We start from the raw sequence: 14,363 nt of genomic DNA, 5'->3' as shown, positions 1-14,363 counted from the left end.
TCAGATGGGTGAAGTGCACTGAGGAGACACATTAAATATGTAGACCCCCAATGAGGGGCCATATTGTCTAACAAGACATTGAAGGCAAAGTTACACGTCCCAAAATACCCAGTAGATATTAATGCCTTAGGCACACAGTACAAATGATAGATGAAGAGAAGACTCTTAGTAGAATGAAATAGAAACATGTGTCTGCCCAGCAGAAATAAGTTGTCTCTTTTTTAATTTTGTCTCTTTCACAAGCAAATATTTATTGCATGTTGTACAAATGTTTAGGGTGGCACAGTGGCACAGTGGTAGCACTGCTGCCTTGCAGTAAGGAGACCTGCGTTCGCTTCCCGGGTCCTCCCTGCGTGGAGTTTGCATGTTCTCCCCGTGTCTGCGTGGGTTTCCTCCAGGTACTTAGGTTTCCTCCCACAGTCCAAAGACATGAAGGTTAGTTGCATTGGCGATCCTAAATTGTCCCTAGTTTGTGTGTATGTGTGCCCTGTGGTGGGCTGGCGCCCTGCCTGGGGTTAGTTTCCTGCCTTGCGCCCTGTGTTGGCTGGGATTGGCTCCAGCAGACCCCCGTGACCCTGTAGTTAGGATATTGCGGGTTGGATAATGGATGGATGGTATAAATGTTTAGTCCTGTCATGTTTCTTCTGATGGAAAAAGGGACAACACAAAAGTACAGCAAAATCATGCCTAATGTCCCTTGGTACATCAGCCCCCTAAATCTACAGGGCCTCATCCATTTGCTGTTTATAAAGCAGGACCTAGCCATTCTATCAATGTTATGTGCCAGCCTGAGTTTATGTGTATTTTGTTTTACTGTAGTTGTTTTTTTTTTTTTGTTTTTTTTTGTATATTTTAATAATGTAATTTCTATTAGGTACGTTTATGAATTACTAATCCATAGTAACTTTAGATAGATAGGTAGATAGACAGCACTTTGTTTATCTCCAGGTGAAAATTTAGCTTTTTACAGGAGTTCCATAAATAAATAAAATAAAATAAATCTATATTATAATAAACAACAACCCTCCTCTGAAATACACAACATTATCAGCAAAAAGAAAGAAAATTACAAAGAAATCTTCTGATTTAGGTAAAGACACAAGGGATGTCACAGTGAGGCACTATAAAGGCATACTGTAGTTAGAACATTAGAACATTAGAACACTCTAGACGGGAACAGGCCATTCAGCCCAACAAAGCTCGCCAGTACTATCCACTTATTTCTTCCAAAAAAACATCAAGTCGAGTTTTGAAAGACCCTAACGTCTTACTGTCTACCACACTACTTGGTAGCTTATTCCAAGTTTCTATCGTTCTTTGTGTAAAGAAAAACTTCCTAATGTTTGTGCGAAATTTACCCTTAACAAGTTTCCAACTGTGTCCCCGTGTTCTTGATGAACTCATTTTAAAATAACAGTCTCGATCCACTGCACTAATTCCCTTCATAATTTTAAACACTTCAATCATGTCACCTCTTAATCTTCTTTTGCTTAAACTGTAAAGGCTCAGCTCTTTTAATCTTTCCTCATAATTCAACCCATGTAGCCCTGGAATCAGCCTAGTCCTCACAGGTGGCGCAGTGGTAGTGCTGTTGCTTTGCAGTAAGGAGACTGTGGAAGATTGTGGGTTCGCTTCCCGGTTCCTCCCTGTGTGGATAGCGCTTTGAGTACTGAGAAAAGCGCTATATAAATGTAATGAATTATTATTATTATAGTCGCTCTTCTCTGGACCTTTTCTAGCGCTGCTATGTCCTTTTTGTAGCCTGGAGACCAAAACTGCACACAGTACTCAAGATGAGGCCTCACCAGTGCATTATAAAGGTTGAGCATAACCTCCTTGGACTTGTACTCCACACATCGTGCTATATATCCTAACATTCTGTTAGCCTTCTTAATGGCTTCTAAACACTGTCGGGAAGTCGATAGCTTAGAGTCCACTATGACTCCTAAATCCTTCTCATAAGGTGTACTCTCGATTTTCCGACCGCCCATTGTGTATTCAAACCTAACATTTTTACTTCCAATGTGCAATACTTTACATTTACTGACATTAAATTTCATCTGCCACAAATCTGCCCAAGCCTGTATGCTATCCAGGTCCTTCTGTAATGATATAACGGATTCCAAATTATCTGCTAATCCACCTATCTTGGTATCATCTGCAAACTTAACCAGCTTGTTACTTATATTACTATCTAAATCATTTATATATATTAAAAATAGCAGCGGCCCTAGCACTGACCCCTGTGGAACACCACTCTTAACATCAGCCAGTTCTGATGAGGTTCCTCGCACCATCACCCTCTGCTTCCTGTGTCTGAGCCAATTCTGCACCCATCTACAAACATCACCTTGAACTCCCACCTCTTTTAATTTGATGCCCAACCTCTCATGTGGCACCTTATCAAATGCTTTCTGAAAGTCCAGATAAATAATATCATAAGCTCCACTTTGATCGTATCCTTTTGTTGCCTCCTCATAGAATTCCAGCATGTTAGTAAAACACGACCTCCCTTTTCTGAACCCATGCTGACTGCTTAGAATAACTCCTGTCCTTGCCAGGTGTTGCTCGATCTTATCCTTAATAATTCCTTCCATTAATTTTCCTGTGATGCATGTTAAGCTTACTGGCCTATAGTTGCTTGGATCTGCCCTGTCACCCTTTTTATATAATGGGATGATATTTACCATTTTCCAGTCCTTCGGAATCTCTCCAGTGTGCAGTGACTTCCTAAAAATATGCGTCAAGGGTTTATATATGTACTCACTAGCCTCCTTAAGAACATGAGGATAAATATTATCTGGTCCTGGTGATTTGTTCGATTTCAGCTTATTTAATCTGAGCAGTACTTCTCCCTCTACAATTTCCAAATCCCTCAGTACCTCCTTAGTAGTCCCTGTTACCTCTGGGAGGTTTTTCCACTTGCTCACTTGTAAACACCTCAGAAAAATGTAAGTTTAATGCATCCGCTATTTCACTGTCTGTATCTTTTAATTCCCCTTTACTATTCCTGATGCACTTGACCTCCTCCTTGACTGTTCTTTTACTACTAAAATACTGAAAGAATCTCTTAGGGTCGTCTTTCGCCTTATCTGCTATATTCCTCTCCAACTGTCTTTTAGCCTTCCTGATATCCTTCTTAATGGTTACCCTCATGTTCTCATACGCTCTACAATTCACTTTGCAGTCATTAGTCTTATATGCCTTATAAAGCAGTTTTTTCCTTTGCAACTTCTTTTTTAAATCTTTATTAATCCACCGTGGAGTGTTTTTTCGTTTCCTATTAATTCCAAATTTAGGGATGTATCTGTCCTGCATTACATGTAAAACATTTTTAAACCTGTTCCACTGCTCCTCAACTGTCTCCACACTTAAAACCTTATCCCAGTGTATCCTACTTAGACTTTGTCGCATCTGCTCAAAATTAGCCCTACCAAAGTTCAACTTAACAATTTTAGTCTTTGCATCTGCACTCTTACAAAATACTGAGAATTGTATTACATTATGGTCACTTGACCCTAGTGGTTCAATCACCTCTACACCCTCAATTCTATCCTGATTATTACAAAATACTAAATCCAGACAGGCTTCACCCCGTGTTGGTGCTTAACATGCTGTGTTAAAAAACAGTCATTGATTACTTCTAAAAACTCCTGCTCTTGTACTCTGCCATCTGTAAGGTTATCCCAGTTAATATTTGGATAATTAAAGTCCCCCATGACTATAATATCTCCCTGTAAACTTGCCTTTTTGATATTACTAAAAAGATGTGTGTTGAAATTACTGTCTGAATTGGGTGGTCTATAACACACTCCTAAAATAAGACCCTTTCCCTAATATTTTCCAGGCGAAGCCACATGTCCTCACTAAGATAGGGCTCATCATCCAACTGAAGAAGACTTACATTTAAATCCTGCTTGTCTATCCTTCCTAAAAAATGTGTATCCCTCTATGTTACACTCATCCCCATCTTTGTTATTTAGCCAGGTTTCCGTTATTGCTATAATATCATAATTATGCTCTGCTACATATAACTCCAACTCACTTACCTTATTTTTGATACTTCTAGCATTAAGGCAAGCTATTTTTCATGTATTACTCCTTCTACATTTAAATGTTTGCTTAGAATTTACATTACTATGCATTCTTGTTTCTACACCATTGTTTGTTCTTCCATGTATAGATCTAAACCTGGCCTGTCCTAAACTCCCTGCCCCCCCCCATTCCCTAGTTTAAACAATCCTCGAGTAGCCTACACATACGCCTCCCCAATACATTGGTGCCCCTCCAGTTCAGATGTAACCCGTCACGGCGGAACAGGTCCCATCTGTTCCAAAAGGAGTCCCAATGCCCCATAAACCTATACCCTTCTACCCTGCACCAAGATTTGAGCCACGCATTAAGCCTTCTAATCTCCTCAATCTTACCTGGACTGGCACGTGGCACAGGCAGAACTTCGGAGAAGACTACCTTGTCAGTTCTGCTCCTCAGCTTAGCACCTAACTCTTTAAATTTGGATTGCAGAACTGACAGACTACCCTTATGTATGTCATTTGTTCCAACATGGACAATGACAACTGGATCCACCCCCGCTCTGGCCAAGAGCCTATCCACCCTTCCAGGGAGGTCCCCCACCTGTGCTCCCGGAAGGCAACACACCGTGCGAGACTCTCTCTCTCTGGAGCACACCTGCGCTTCAATCCCCCTAATGATTGAGTCCCCAACTATCACTACCTCTCTCTTTTTGGGAACTGGTTTTGAGGTGGCCCGTTGGGGTTCCTCATCCCTGCCTACCACCTCAGAATTATCAGAGACACCGTCCAGCTCCGCAAGGACATGATAACGGTTTGCCACTTCTAATTCTGGGGTTGATGCCCCCGGACAGTGTGCACCCTTTGCCTTATGCCTTGTGACCGTGACCCACATGTTTCTACCTGTCTGGTCTGGAATCTCCTCCCGCGCCACCTTGGGGGTGCACACTATCTCTCTAAAGGACACCTGGGCCAAGTCCACCAATTCTCTATTACAACGCAGGTCAGCCAACTCCTCCTCCAGTTCAGCGACCCTGAACTCGAGGTGCTGGATCAGCTGACATCTCTTGCAGATGTAGCCCTCATAGACAGCTGGCTCTTCCAAACCAACATCTAAAAAGTCCAACATCCAACAGGACTTGCATTGCACGGGCCTCATTATTAAAATTTGATTTGGGATTAGTAAACTGCCTTAAGTTTATTATTATTTTTTTTTTTAAATTAAATTTCTCCTTCTTTCGGCTGCTCCTTAACTTAAATGGTATAACTAAGATCTGCTACAGATATTTTACACCTTTTCACCATAAGCTCCTGTACTGTTCTGCCTCTCAGCTGGTTGGTATAAAGAAGCTGCGGTAGTGTTTCTTGACACACTTCTCCTGAATAATTTGTTTGTGCTGCTGTTCCACTTGCTTTGAAAAGGTGAGCCATGGGAGGTAGGGCCACTCTGACATCACTGCTGCCAAGTCCTCCCTCTGGCTTTTTACCTATTTAGCCTCTATCTTACTTCAGATGATATAATGAAGACTATGTACACATTTGGCTCAAAATATCAGCACTTTTCTGACTGAAAACTAATTTGTGTTGGGTTAATAGGTCATCTGATGCAGTGCTTCACTACCTGGATTCTCAGATAAGCTGCAATGTTCCTTTGTAATTATTCTTTTTGTATACTTTTGGTTATGAGTCTGTTCTTGAACATTTTGGCTTTCATTTTTGCCTAATATTTTATTGCACGTGTTAATGATCTCCCAGTTTTTGACTTTTTTTGGCCCTCCCTGACCACGTCTTTTCTCCTGGTCAGCTTCATTAAAAGCACTGCTCATTAATACAGTTCTGTCAGGAAGGATGATAACTCACCATCAAAATGAGATGAGCTTGTGAAACTTTGAAAGTTTTAAGCTATTCTGAGAAGTTGTGAAGATGTCATCCCCTGTCTATTCCTAGTCATGTTAATCTGACATTCTCAAGGCAGTATGGCCTGGCAAACTACAAACTGTTAATTGTGACATACTTTCCAAATTGAAGTCGTGTAGTGTGACATCTGTCTTAGTTGCACTTGTAGTGCTCTATGGTTCTACATTCAAAACTAAAGAAGTTCAATCCCCTTAGACTGTCAAGGACACTGTTGCTCTTCTCTGCACAACTTCTTTTTTCAGTTCAAACATTATTCCTGATTCAGTCTCACTACCACATTACAGGCTGAACATAATTTCTCTGTTCTGACTGCCAGGTGCCCAAAACTCATAAAGGGGTTTTAAACTCAAAATTAGGCCTGAAACTCCAAACATGTCTGAAAAATATGAGGCAGGACTCAAACGTTCTAACTAAGCCTGGGTTCCGACTCTGAGAAGGAGGTTAGTGATTTGCACACCAAAAACAACCCAAAGCTCATAATCTCAAATGGGAGAAGGAAACTGTAAAAGCCCCTAACCCAGCAGCAAAGCAGAGTTTATATAATAATAACAAAGTTTATTAAAATAGGATTTAAAAAAAGAAGAAAACTATATAACTAAACAAGACTGGTTTGTTTCATTTGTAAAATTTCACATATTTATTACATTTTACTTTTGTAGTGGGTAATTATTACACAAAAACGTGTTTGCTTTTAATATGTTTATATTTAGTATATGATCTGAATCCAAGGAAATCAAAAAAGGCAATTATAATATCAAAACTCATATTGAAAGTGTACTGTTTCATTTCTAAAATATGAACACGGAAATAGTAGTTTTACTTTTATCTTCTGTATTAATACTATAATGATTTGTTCTTAGAGTTACATAACATGCAGTATATTACTTAAGCCTCTTAGGTAAACACAGAAAATCATGTGAAGAAATGTACATATTATTACGTGTTAAACGAATAAAGCACAGGCTGTCAGGGTTCAACTATAATGGCAGTCAAGGTGTTATTAAAAAGAAACTTTCCATCCTTTTCCAGGCTGCAGTCCGGGTGGCGCAGCAATGCCATGACGTTGTCTCTCAAGTCAGGGGGTGCCGTAGCTCTGAAATTGATAGTTTCAGTGATGAAGTCAAGCATGAGGTCTCCAATTTCATTATTCGCACCAAAACATTCTGTGATATTGAAAGTGGATGGAATATCGAAGTGCTGATATTTTAAGCCAAATGTGTCCAAAGTCTTCATTATATCATCTGAGGTAACATAGTGGTTAGCACTCGTATAACACAGATGACTTCTGTATTCTGTCCAAAGCCTTTCCCATCCACTGTTTCCTAAAAGAAATTAACAATTTCGTATCTTTAACATTAAGTGCTGTATTACTAAAGCAAATGCAATTACTCGCCACCTCTAGGAGGACAGAGAAAACTGTTTCATAGGGAATTCAACTGTAAAGGTTATTCCAGTAAGAACACCAAATTAAGGAATGAGGTAAATTAGCAAACTTGTCTAAGGAACATCTGCATTGAAGACATTCTTTTAAGGAGAGGAATAAAGGCTTACCACCTGTACCAGTTGGCTGGGGACTGTGCCCAGCAGGGACGCCTGGAAGGACCGGGGTAGGGACTATGCCTCACCTGGACCACGAGAGGGCAGCCACAATGGTTTGTAGGGGGGCCACGGGAATTGAGCATGGAAGCTCAACCCTATAGGGGCCCGTGGCCACCATTGTGGAACCCTGGACGTCAGCACTTCTGCCACACCCGGAAGTGCTAGCGGAAGGAATACCAGGGACACCTGGAGTGCTTCCGGATGCTCATGTGGCACTTCCGCCACACCAGGAAGTGCCACAGGAAATTCATCAGAAGGCACCTGGAGCATGTCCAGGTGGGGATAAAAGAGACCGCCTCCCTCCAGTCATCAGCTGGAATCGGGAGGAAGAGGACAGAGCTCGGAGGAGAGGAGTGGAGGTGGTGAAGGAAGGCGCATTGAAAGGGCCGGACTTGAGGGTGATTGGTGCAGGGGCACAGTGTGCTGTGCGCGACTGTTTTGTGTAAATAAAGGTGTGTGTTAGACTTACTGGTGTCTGCCTGTCTGTGTCCGGGGAAGTACTTCTACACACCAAAGGCAGAAACTGCTCTTTACTGTTGCAGTGTCTTCAGATGGGTGAAGTGCACTGAGGAGACACATTAAATATGTAGACCCCCAATGAGGGGCCATATTGTCTAACAAGACATTGAAGGCAAAGTTACACGTCCCAAAATACCCAGTAGATATTAATGCCTTAGGCACACAGTACAAATGATAGATGAAGAGAAGACTCTTAGTAGAATGAAATAGAAACATGTGTCTGCCCAGCAGAAATAAGTTGTCTCTTTTTTAATTTTGTCTCTTTCACAAGCAAATATTTATTGCATGTTGTATAAATTGTTTAGGGTGGCACAGTGGTAGCACTGCTGCCTTGCAGTTAGGAGACCTGCGTTCGGTTCCCGGGTCCTCCCTGCGTGGAGTTTGCACGTTCTCCCCGTGTCTGCGTGGGTTTCCTCAAGGTACTTAGGTTTCCTCCCACAGTCCAAAGACATGAAGGTTAGTTGCATTGGCGATCCTAAATTGTCCCTAGTTTGTGTGTATGTGTGCCCTGCGGTGGGCTGGCACCCTGCCTGGGGTTTGTTTCCTGCCTTGCACCCTGTGTTGTCTGGGATTGGCTCCAGCAGACCCCCGTGACCCTGTAGTTAGGATATTGCGGGTTGGATAATGGATGGATGGTATAAATGTTTAGTCCTGTCATGTTTCTTCTGATGGAAAAAGGGACAACACAAAAGTACAGCAAAATCATGCCTAATGTCCCTTGGTACATCAGCCCCCAAAATCTACAGGGCCTCATCCATTTGCTGTTTATAAAGCAGGACCAAGCCATTCTGTCAATGTTATGTGCCAGCCTGAGTTTATGTGTATTTTGTTTTACTGTAGTTGTTTTTTTTTGTATATTTTAATAATGTAATTTCTATTAGGTACGTTTATGAATTACTAATCCATAGTAACTTTAGATAGATAGGTAGATAGACAGCACTTTGTTTATCTCCAGGTGAAAATTTAACTTTTTACAGGAGTTCCATAAATAAATAAAATAAAATAAATCTATATTATAATAAACAACAACCCTCCTCTGAAATACACAACATTATCAGCAAAAAGAAAGAAAATTACAAAGAAATCTTCTGATTTAGGTAAAGACACAAAAGATGTCACAGTGAGGCACTATAAAGGCATATTGTAGTTGGTATAAAGAAGCTGCGGGAGTGTTTCTTGACACACTTCTCCTGAATAATTTGTTTGTGCTGCTGTTCCACTTGCTTTGAAAAGGTGAGCCATGGGAGGTAGGGCCACTCTGACATCACTGCTGCCAAGTCCTCCCTCTGGTTTTTTACCTATTTAGCCTCTATGTTACTTCAGATGATATAATGAAGACTATGGACACATTTGGCTTAAAATATCAGCACTTTTCTGATTGAAAACTAATTTGTGTTGGGTTAATAGGTCATCTGATGCAGTGCTTCACAACCCGGATTCTCGGATAAGCTGCAATGTTCCTTTGTAATTATTCTTTTTGTATACTTTTAGTTATGAGTCTGTTCTTGAACATTTTGACTTTCATTTTTGCCTAATATTTTATTGCACGTGTTAATGATCTCCCAGTTTTTGACTTTTTTTGGCCCTCCCTGACCACGTCTTTTCTCCTGGTCAGCCTCATTAAAAGCACTGCTCACTAATATAATTCTGTCAGGAAGGATGATAACTCACCATCAAAATGAGATGAGCTTGTGAAACTTTGAAAGTTTTAAGCTGTTCTGAGAAGTTGTGAAGATGTCATCCCCTGTCTATTCCTGGTCATGTTAATCTGACATTCTCAAGGCAGTATGGCCTGACAAACTACAAACTGTTAATTGTGACATACTTTCCAAATTGAAGTCGTGTAGTGTGACATCTGTCTTAGTTGCGCCTGTAGTGCTCTATGGTTCTACGTTCAAAACTAAAGAAGTTCAATCCCCTTAGACTGTCAAGGACACTGTTGCTCTTCTCTGCACGACTTCTTTTTTCAGTTTAAACATTATTCCTGATTCAGTCTCACTACCACATTACAGGCCGAACATAATTTCCCTGTTCTGACTGCCAGGTGCCCAAAACTCATAAAGGGGTTTTAAACTCAAAATTAGGCCTGAAACTCCAAACATGTCTGGAAAATATGAGGCAGGATTCAGAAGTTCTAACTAAGCCTGGGCTCTGACTCTGCGAAGGAGGTTAGTGATTTGCACACCAAAAACAACCCAAAGCTCATCATCTCAAATGGGAGAAGGAAACTGTAAAAGCCCCTAACCCAGCAGCAAAGCAGAGTTTATATAATAATAACAAAGTTTATTAAAATAGGATTTAAAAAAAGAAAAAAGTATATAACTAAATAAGACTTAACTGGTTTGTCTGATTTGTAAAATTTTATATGTTTATTACATTTTACTTTTATAAAAAGAATGTACTGGGTAATTATTACATAAAAACGTCTTTGCTTTTAATATGCATATATTTAGATATAATATGAATACAAGGAAATCAAAAAAGGCAATTATAATATCAAAACTCATATTTAAAGTGTACTGTTTCATTTTTAAAATATGAACACGGAAATAGTAGTTTTACTTTTGTCTTCTGTATTAAAACTATAATGATTTGTACTTAGAGTTAAATAACATGCAGTATATTACTTAAACCTCTCGGGTAAATACAGAAAATCATGTGAAGAAATGTACATATTATTATGTGTTAAACGAATAAAGCACAGGCTGTCAGGATTCAACTATAATGGCAGTCACGGTGTAATTAAAAAGAAACTTTCCATCCTTTTCCAGGCTGCAGTCCGGGTGGCGCAGCAATGCCAAGATGTTGTCTCTCAAGTCAGGGGGTGCCATAGCTCTGAAATTGATAGTTTGAGTGATGAAGTCAAGCATGAGGTCTCCAATTTCATTATTCGCAGTAAAACATTCTGTGATATTGAAAGTGATTGGAATATCGAAGTTCTGATATTTTAAGCCAAATGTGTCCAAAGATTTCATTATATCATCTGAGGTAACATCGTAGCTAGCACTCGCATAACACAGTTGACTTTTGCATTCTGTCCAAAGCCTTTCCCATCCACTGTTTCCTAAAAGAAATTAACAATTTCGTATCTTTAACATTAAGTGCTGTATTACTAAAGCAAATGCAATTACTCGCCACCTCTAGGAGGACAGAGAAAACTGTTTCATAGGGAATTCGACTGTAAAGGTTATTCCAGTGAGAACACCAAATTAAGGAATGAGGTAAATTAGCAAACTTGTCTAAGGAACATCTGCATTGAAGACATTCTTTTAAGGAGAGGAATAAAGGCTTACCACCTGTACCAGTTGGCTGGGGACTGTGCCCAGCAGGGACGCCTGGAAGGACCAGGGTAGGGACTATGCCTCACCTAGACCACGAGAGGGAGGCCACAATGGTTTGTAGGGGGGCCACGGGAATTGAGCATGGAAGCTCAACCCTATAGGGGCCCGTGGCCACCGTTGTGGAACCCTGGATGTCAGCACTTCCGCCACACCCGGAAGTGCTAGCGGAAGGAATACCAGGGACACCTGGAGTGCTTCCGGGTGCTCATGTGGCACTTCCGCCACACCAGGAAGTGCCGCAGGAAATTCATCAGAGGGCACCTGGAGCATGTCCAGGTGGGGATAAAAGAGACCGCCTCCATCCAGTCATCAGCTGGAATCGGAAGGAAGAGGACAGAGCTCGGAGGAGAGGAGTGGAGGTGGTGAAGGAAGGCGCATTGAAAGGGCCGGACTTGAGGGTGATTGGTGCAGGGGCACAGTGTGCTGTGCGCGACTGTTTTGTGTAAATAAAGGTGTGTGTTAGACTTACTGGTGTCTGCCTGTCTGTGTCCGGGGAAGTACTTCTACACACCAAAGGCAGAAACTGCTCTTTACTGTTGCAGTGTCTTCAGATGGGTGAAGTGCACTGAGGAGACACATTAAATATGTAGACCCCCAATGAGGGGCCATATTGTCTAACAAGACATTGAAGGCAAAGTTACACGTCCCAAAATACCCAGTAGATATTAATGCCTTAGGCACACAGTACAAATGATCGATGAAGAGAAGACTCTTAGTAGAATGAAATAGAAACATGTGTCTGCCCAGCAGAAATAAGTTGTCTCTTTTTTAATTTTGTCTCTTTCACAAGCAAATATTTATTGCATGTTGTATAAATATTTAGGGTGGCACGGTGGCACAGTGGTAGCACTGCTGCCTTGCAGTAAGGAGACCTGCATTCGCTTCCCGGGTCCTCCCTGCGTGGAGTTTGCACGTTCTCCCCGTGTCTGCGTGGGTTTCCTCCAGGTACTCCGGTTTCCTCCCACAGTCCAAAGACATGAAGGTTAGTTGCATTGGCGATCCTAAATTGTCCCTAGTTTGTGTGTATGTGTGCCCTGCAGTGGGCTGGCACCCTGCCTGCGGTTTGTTTCCTGCCTTGTGCCCTGTGTTGGCTGGGATTGGCTCCAGCAGACCCCCGTGACCCTGTAGTTAGGATATTGCGGGTTGGATAATGGATGGATGGTATAAATGTTTAGTCCTGTCATGTTTCTTCTGATGGAAAAAGGGACAACACAAAAGTACAACAAAATCATGCCTAATGTCCCTTGGTACATCAGCCCCCTAAATCTACAGGGCCTCATCCATTTGCTGTTTATAAAGCAGGACCAAGCCATTCTGTCAATGTTATGTGCCAGCCTGAGTTTATGTGTATTTTGTTTTACTGTAGTTTTTGTTATTTTTTTTTTGTATATTTTAATAATGTAATTTCTATTAGGTACATTTATGAATTACTAATCCATAGTAACTTTAGATAGATAGGTAGATAGACAGCACTTTGTTTATCTCCAGGTGAAAATTTAGCTTTTTACAGGAGTTCCATAAATAAATAAAATAAAATAAATCTATATTATAATAAACAACAACCCTCCTCTGAAATACACAACATTATCAGCAAAAAGAAAGAAAATTACAAAGAAATCTTCTGATTTAGGTAAAGACACAAGAGATGTCACAGTGAGGCACTATAAAGGCATATTGTAGTTGGTATAAAGAAGCTGCGGGAGTGTTTCTTGACACACTTCTCCTGAATAATTTGTTTGTGCTGCTGTTCCACTTGCTTTGAAAAGGTGAGCCATGGGAGGTAGGGCCACTCTGACATCACTGCTGCCAAGTCCTCCCTCTGGTTTTTTACCTATTTAGCCTCTATGTTACTTCAGATGATATAATGAAGACTATGGACACATTTGGCTTAAAATATCAGCACTTTTCTGATTGAAAACTATCATCTGATGCAGTGCTTCACTACCCGGATTCTCGGATAAGCTGCAATGTTCCTTTGTAATTATTCTTTTTGTATACTTTTAGTTATGAGTCTGTTCTTGAACATTTTGACTTTCATTTTTGCCTAATATTTTATTGCACGTGTTAATGATCTCCCAGTTTTTGACTTTTTTTGGCCCTCCCTGACCACGTCTTTTCTCCTGGTCAGCCTCATTAAAAGCACTGCTCACTAATATAATTCTGTCAGGAAGGATGATAACTCACCATCAAAATGAGATGAGCTTGTGAAACTTTGAAAGTTTTAAGCTGTTCTGAGAAGTTGTGAAGATGTCATCCCCTGTCTATTCCTGGTCATGTTAATCTGACATTCTCAAGGCAGTATGGCCTGGCAAACTACAAACTGTTAATTGTGACATACTTTCCAAATTGAAGTCGTGTAGTGTGACATCTGTCTTAGTTGCGCCTGTAGTGCTCTATGGTTCTACGTTCAAAACTAAAGAAGTTCAATCCCCTTAGACTGTCAAGGACACTGTTGCTCTTCTCTGCACGACTTCTTTTTTCAGTTTAAACATTATTCCTGATTCAGTCTCACTACCACATTACAGGCCGAACATAATTTCCCTGTTCTGACTGCCAGGTGCCCAAAACTCATAAAGGGGTTTTAAACTCAAAATTAGGCCTGAAACTCCAAACATGTCTGGAAAATATGAGGCAGGATTCAGAAGTTCTAACTAAGCCTGGGCTCCGACTCTGCGAAGGAGGTTAGTGATTTGCACACCAAAAACAACCCAAAGCTCATCATCTCAAATGGGAGAAGGAAACTGTAAAAGCCCCTAACCCAGCAGCAAAGCAGAGTTTATATAATAATAACAAAGTTTATTAAAATAGGATTTAAAAAAAGAAAAAAGTATATAACTAAATAAGACTTAACTGGTTTGTCTGATTTGTAAAATTTTATATGTTTATTACATTTTACTTTTATAAAAAGAATGTACTGGGTAATTATTACATAAAAACGTCTTTGCTTTTAATATGC

The 14,363-nt window shown here is 40.6% G+C and overlaps 1 protein-coding gene across 6 annotated transcripts in view; it reads right to left on the bottom strand.

The window, feature by feature from the left end:
- Positions 1-14,363, bottom strand: part of hnmt (histamine N-methyltransferase) — an 85,086-nt gene that overhangs the window by 5,250 nt on the left and 65,473 nt on the right. Inside the window, exon 7 of one of the 6 annotated variants that reach the window (XM_028806505.2) lies at positions 6,852-7,270. The exons of 4 other annotated variants lie outside the window; for them this stretch is intronic. In XM_028806505.2, coding sequence (XP_028662338.1) covers positions 6,915-7,270 — 356 coding nt within the window. In that variant the 3' untranslated portion in view covers positions 6,852-6,914. Of the gene's footprint in view, positions 1-6,851; positions 7,271-10,533; positions 10,700-14,363 lie in introns of those variants that run through there. One more of the 6 variants, XM_028806504.2, reaches the window with a different exon arrangement.

This window comes from Erpetoichthys calabaricus, chromosome 8 (genome assembly GCF_900747795.2).
Source record: "Erpetoichthys calabaricus chromosome 8, fErpCal1.3, whole genome shotgun sequence".
In the NCBI taxonomy this organism is placed as follows: Eukaryota; Metazoa; Chordata; class Cladistia; order Polypteriformes; family Polypteridae; genus Erpetoichthys; species Erpetoichthys calabaricus.
This window is presented reverse-complemented; position numbering and strand designations above follow the sequence as displayed.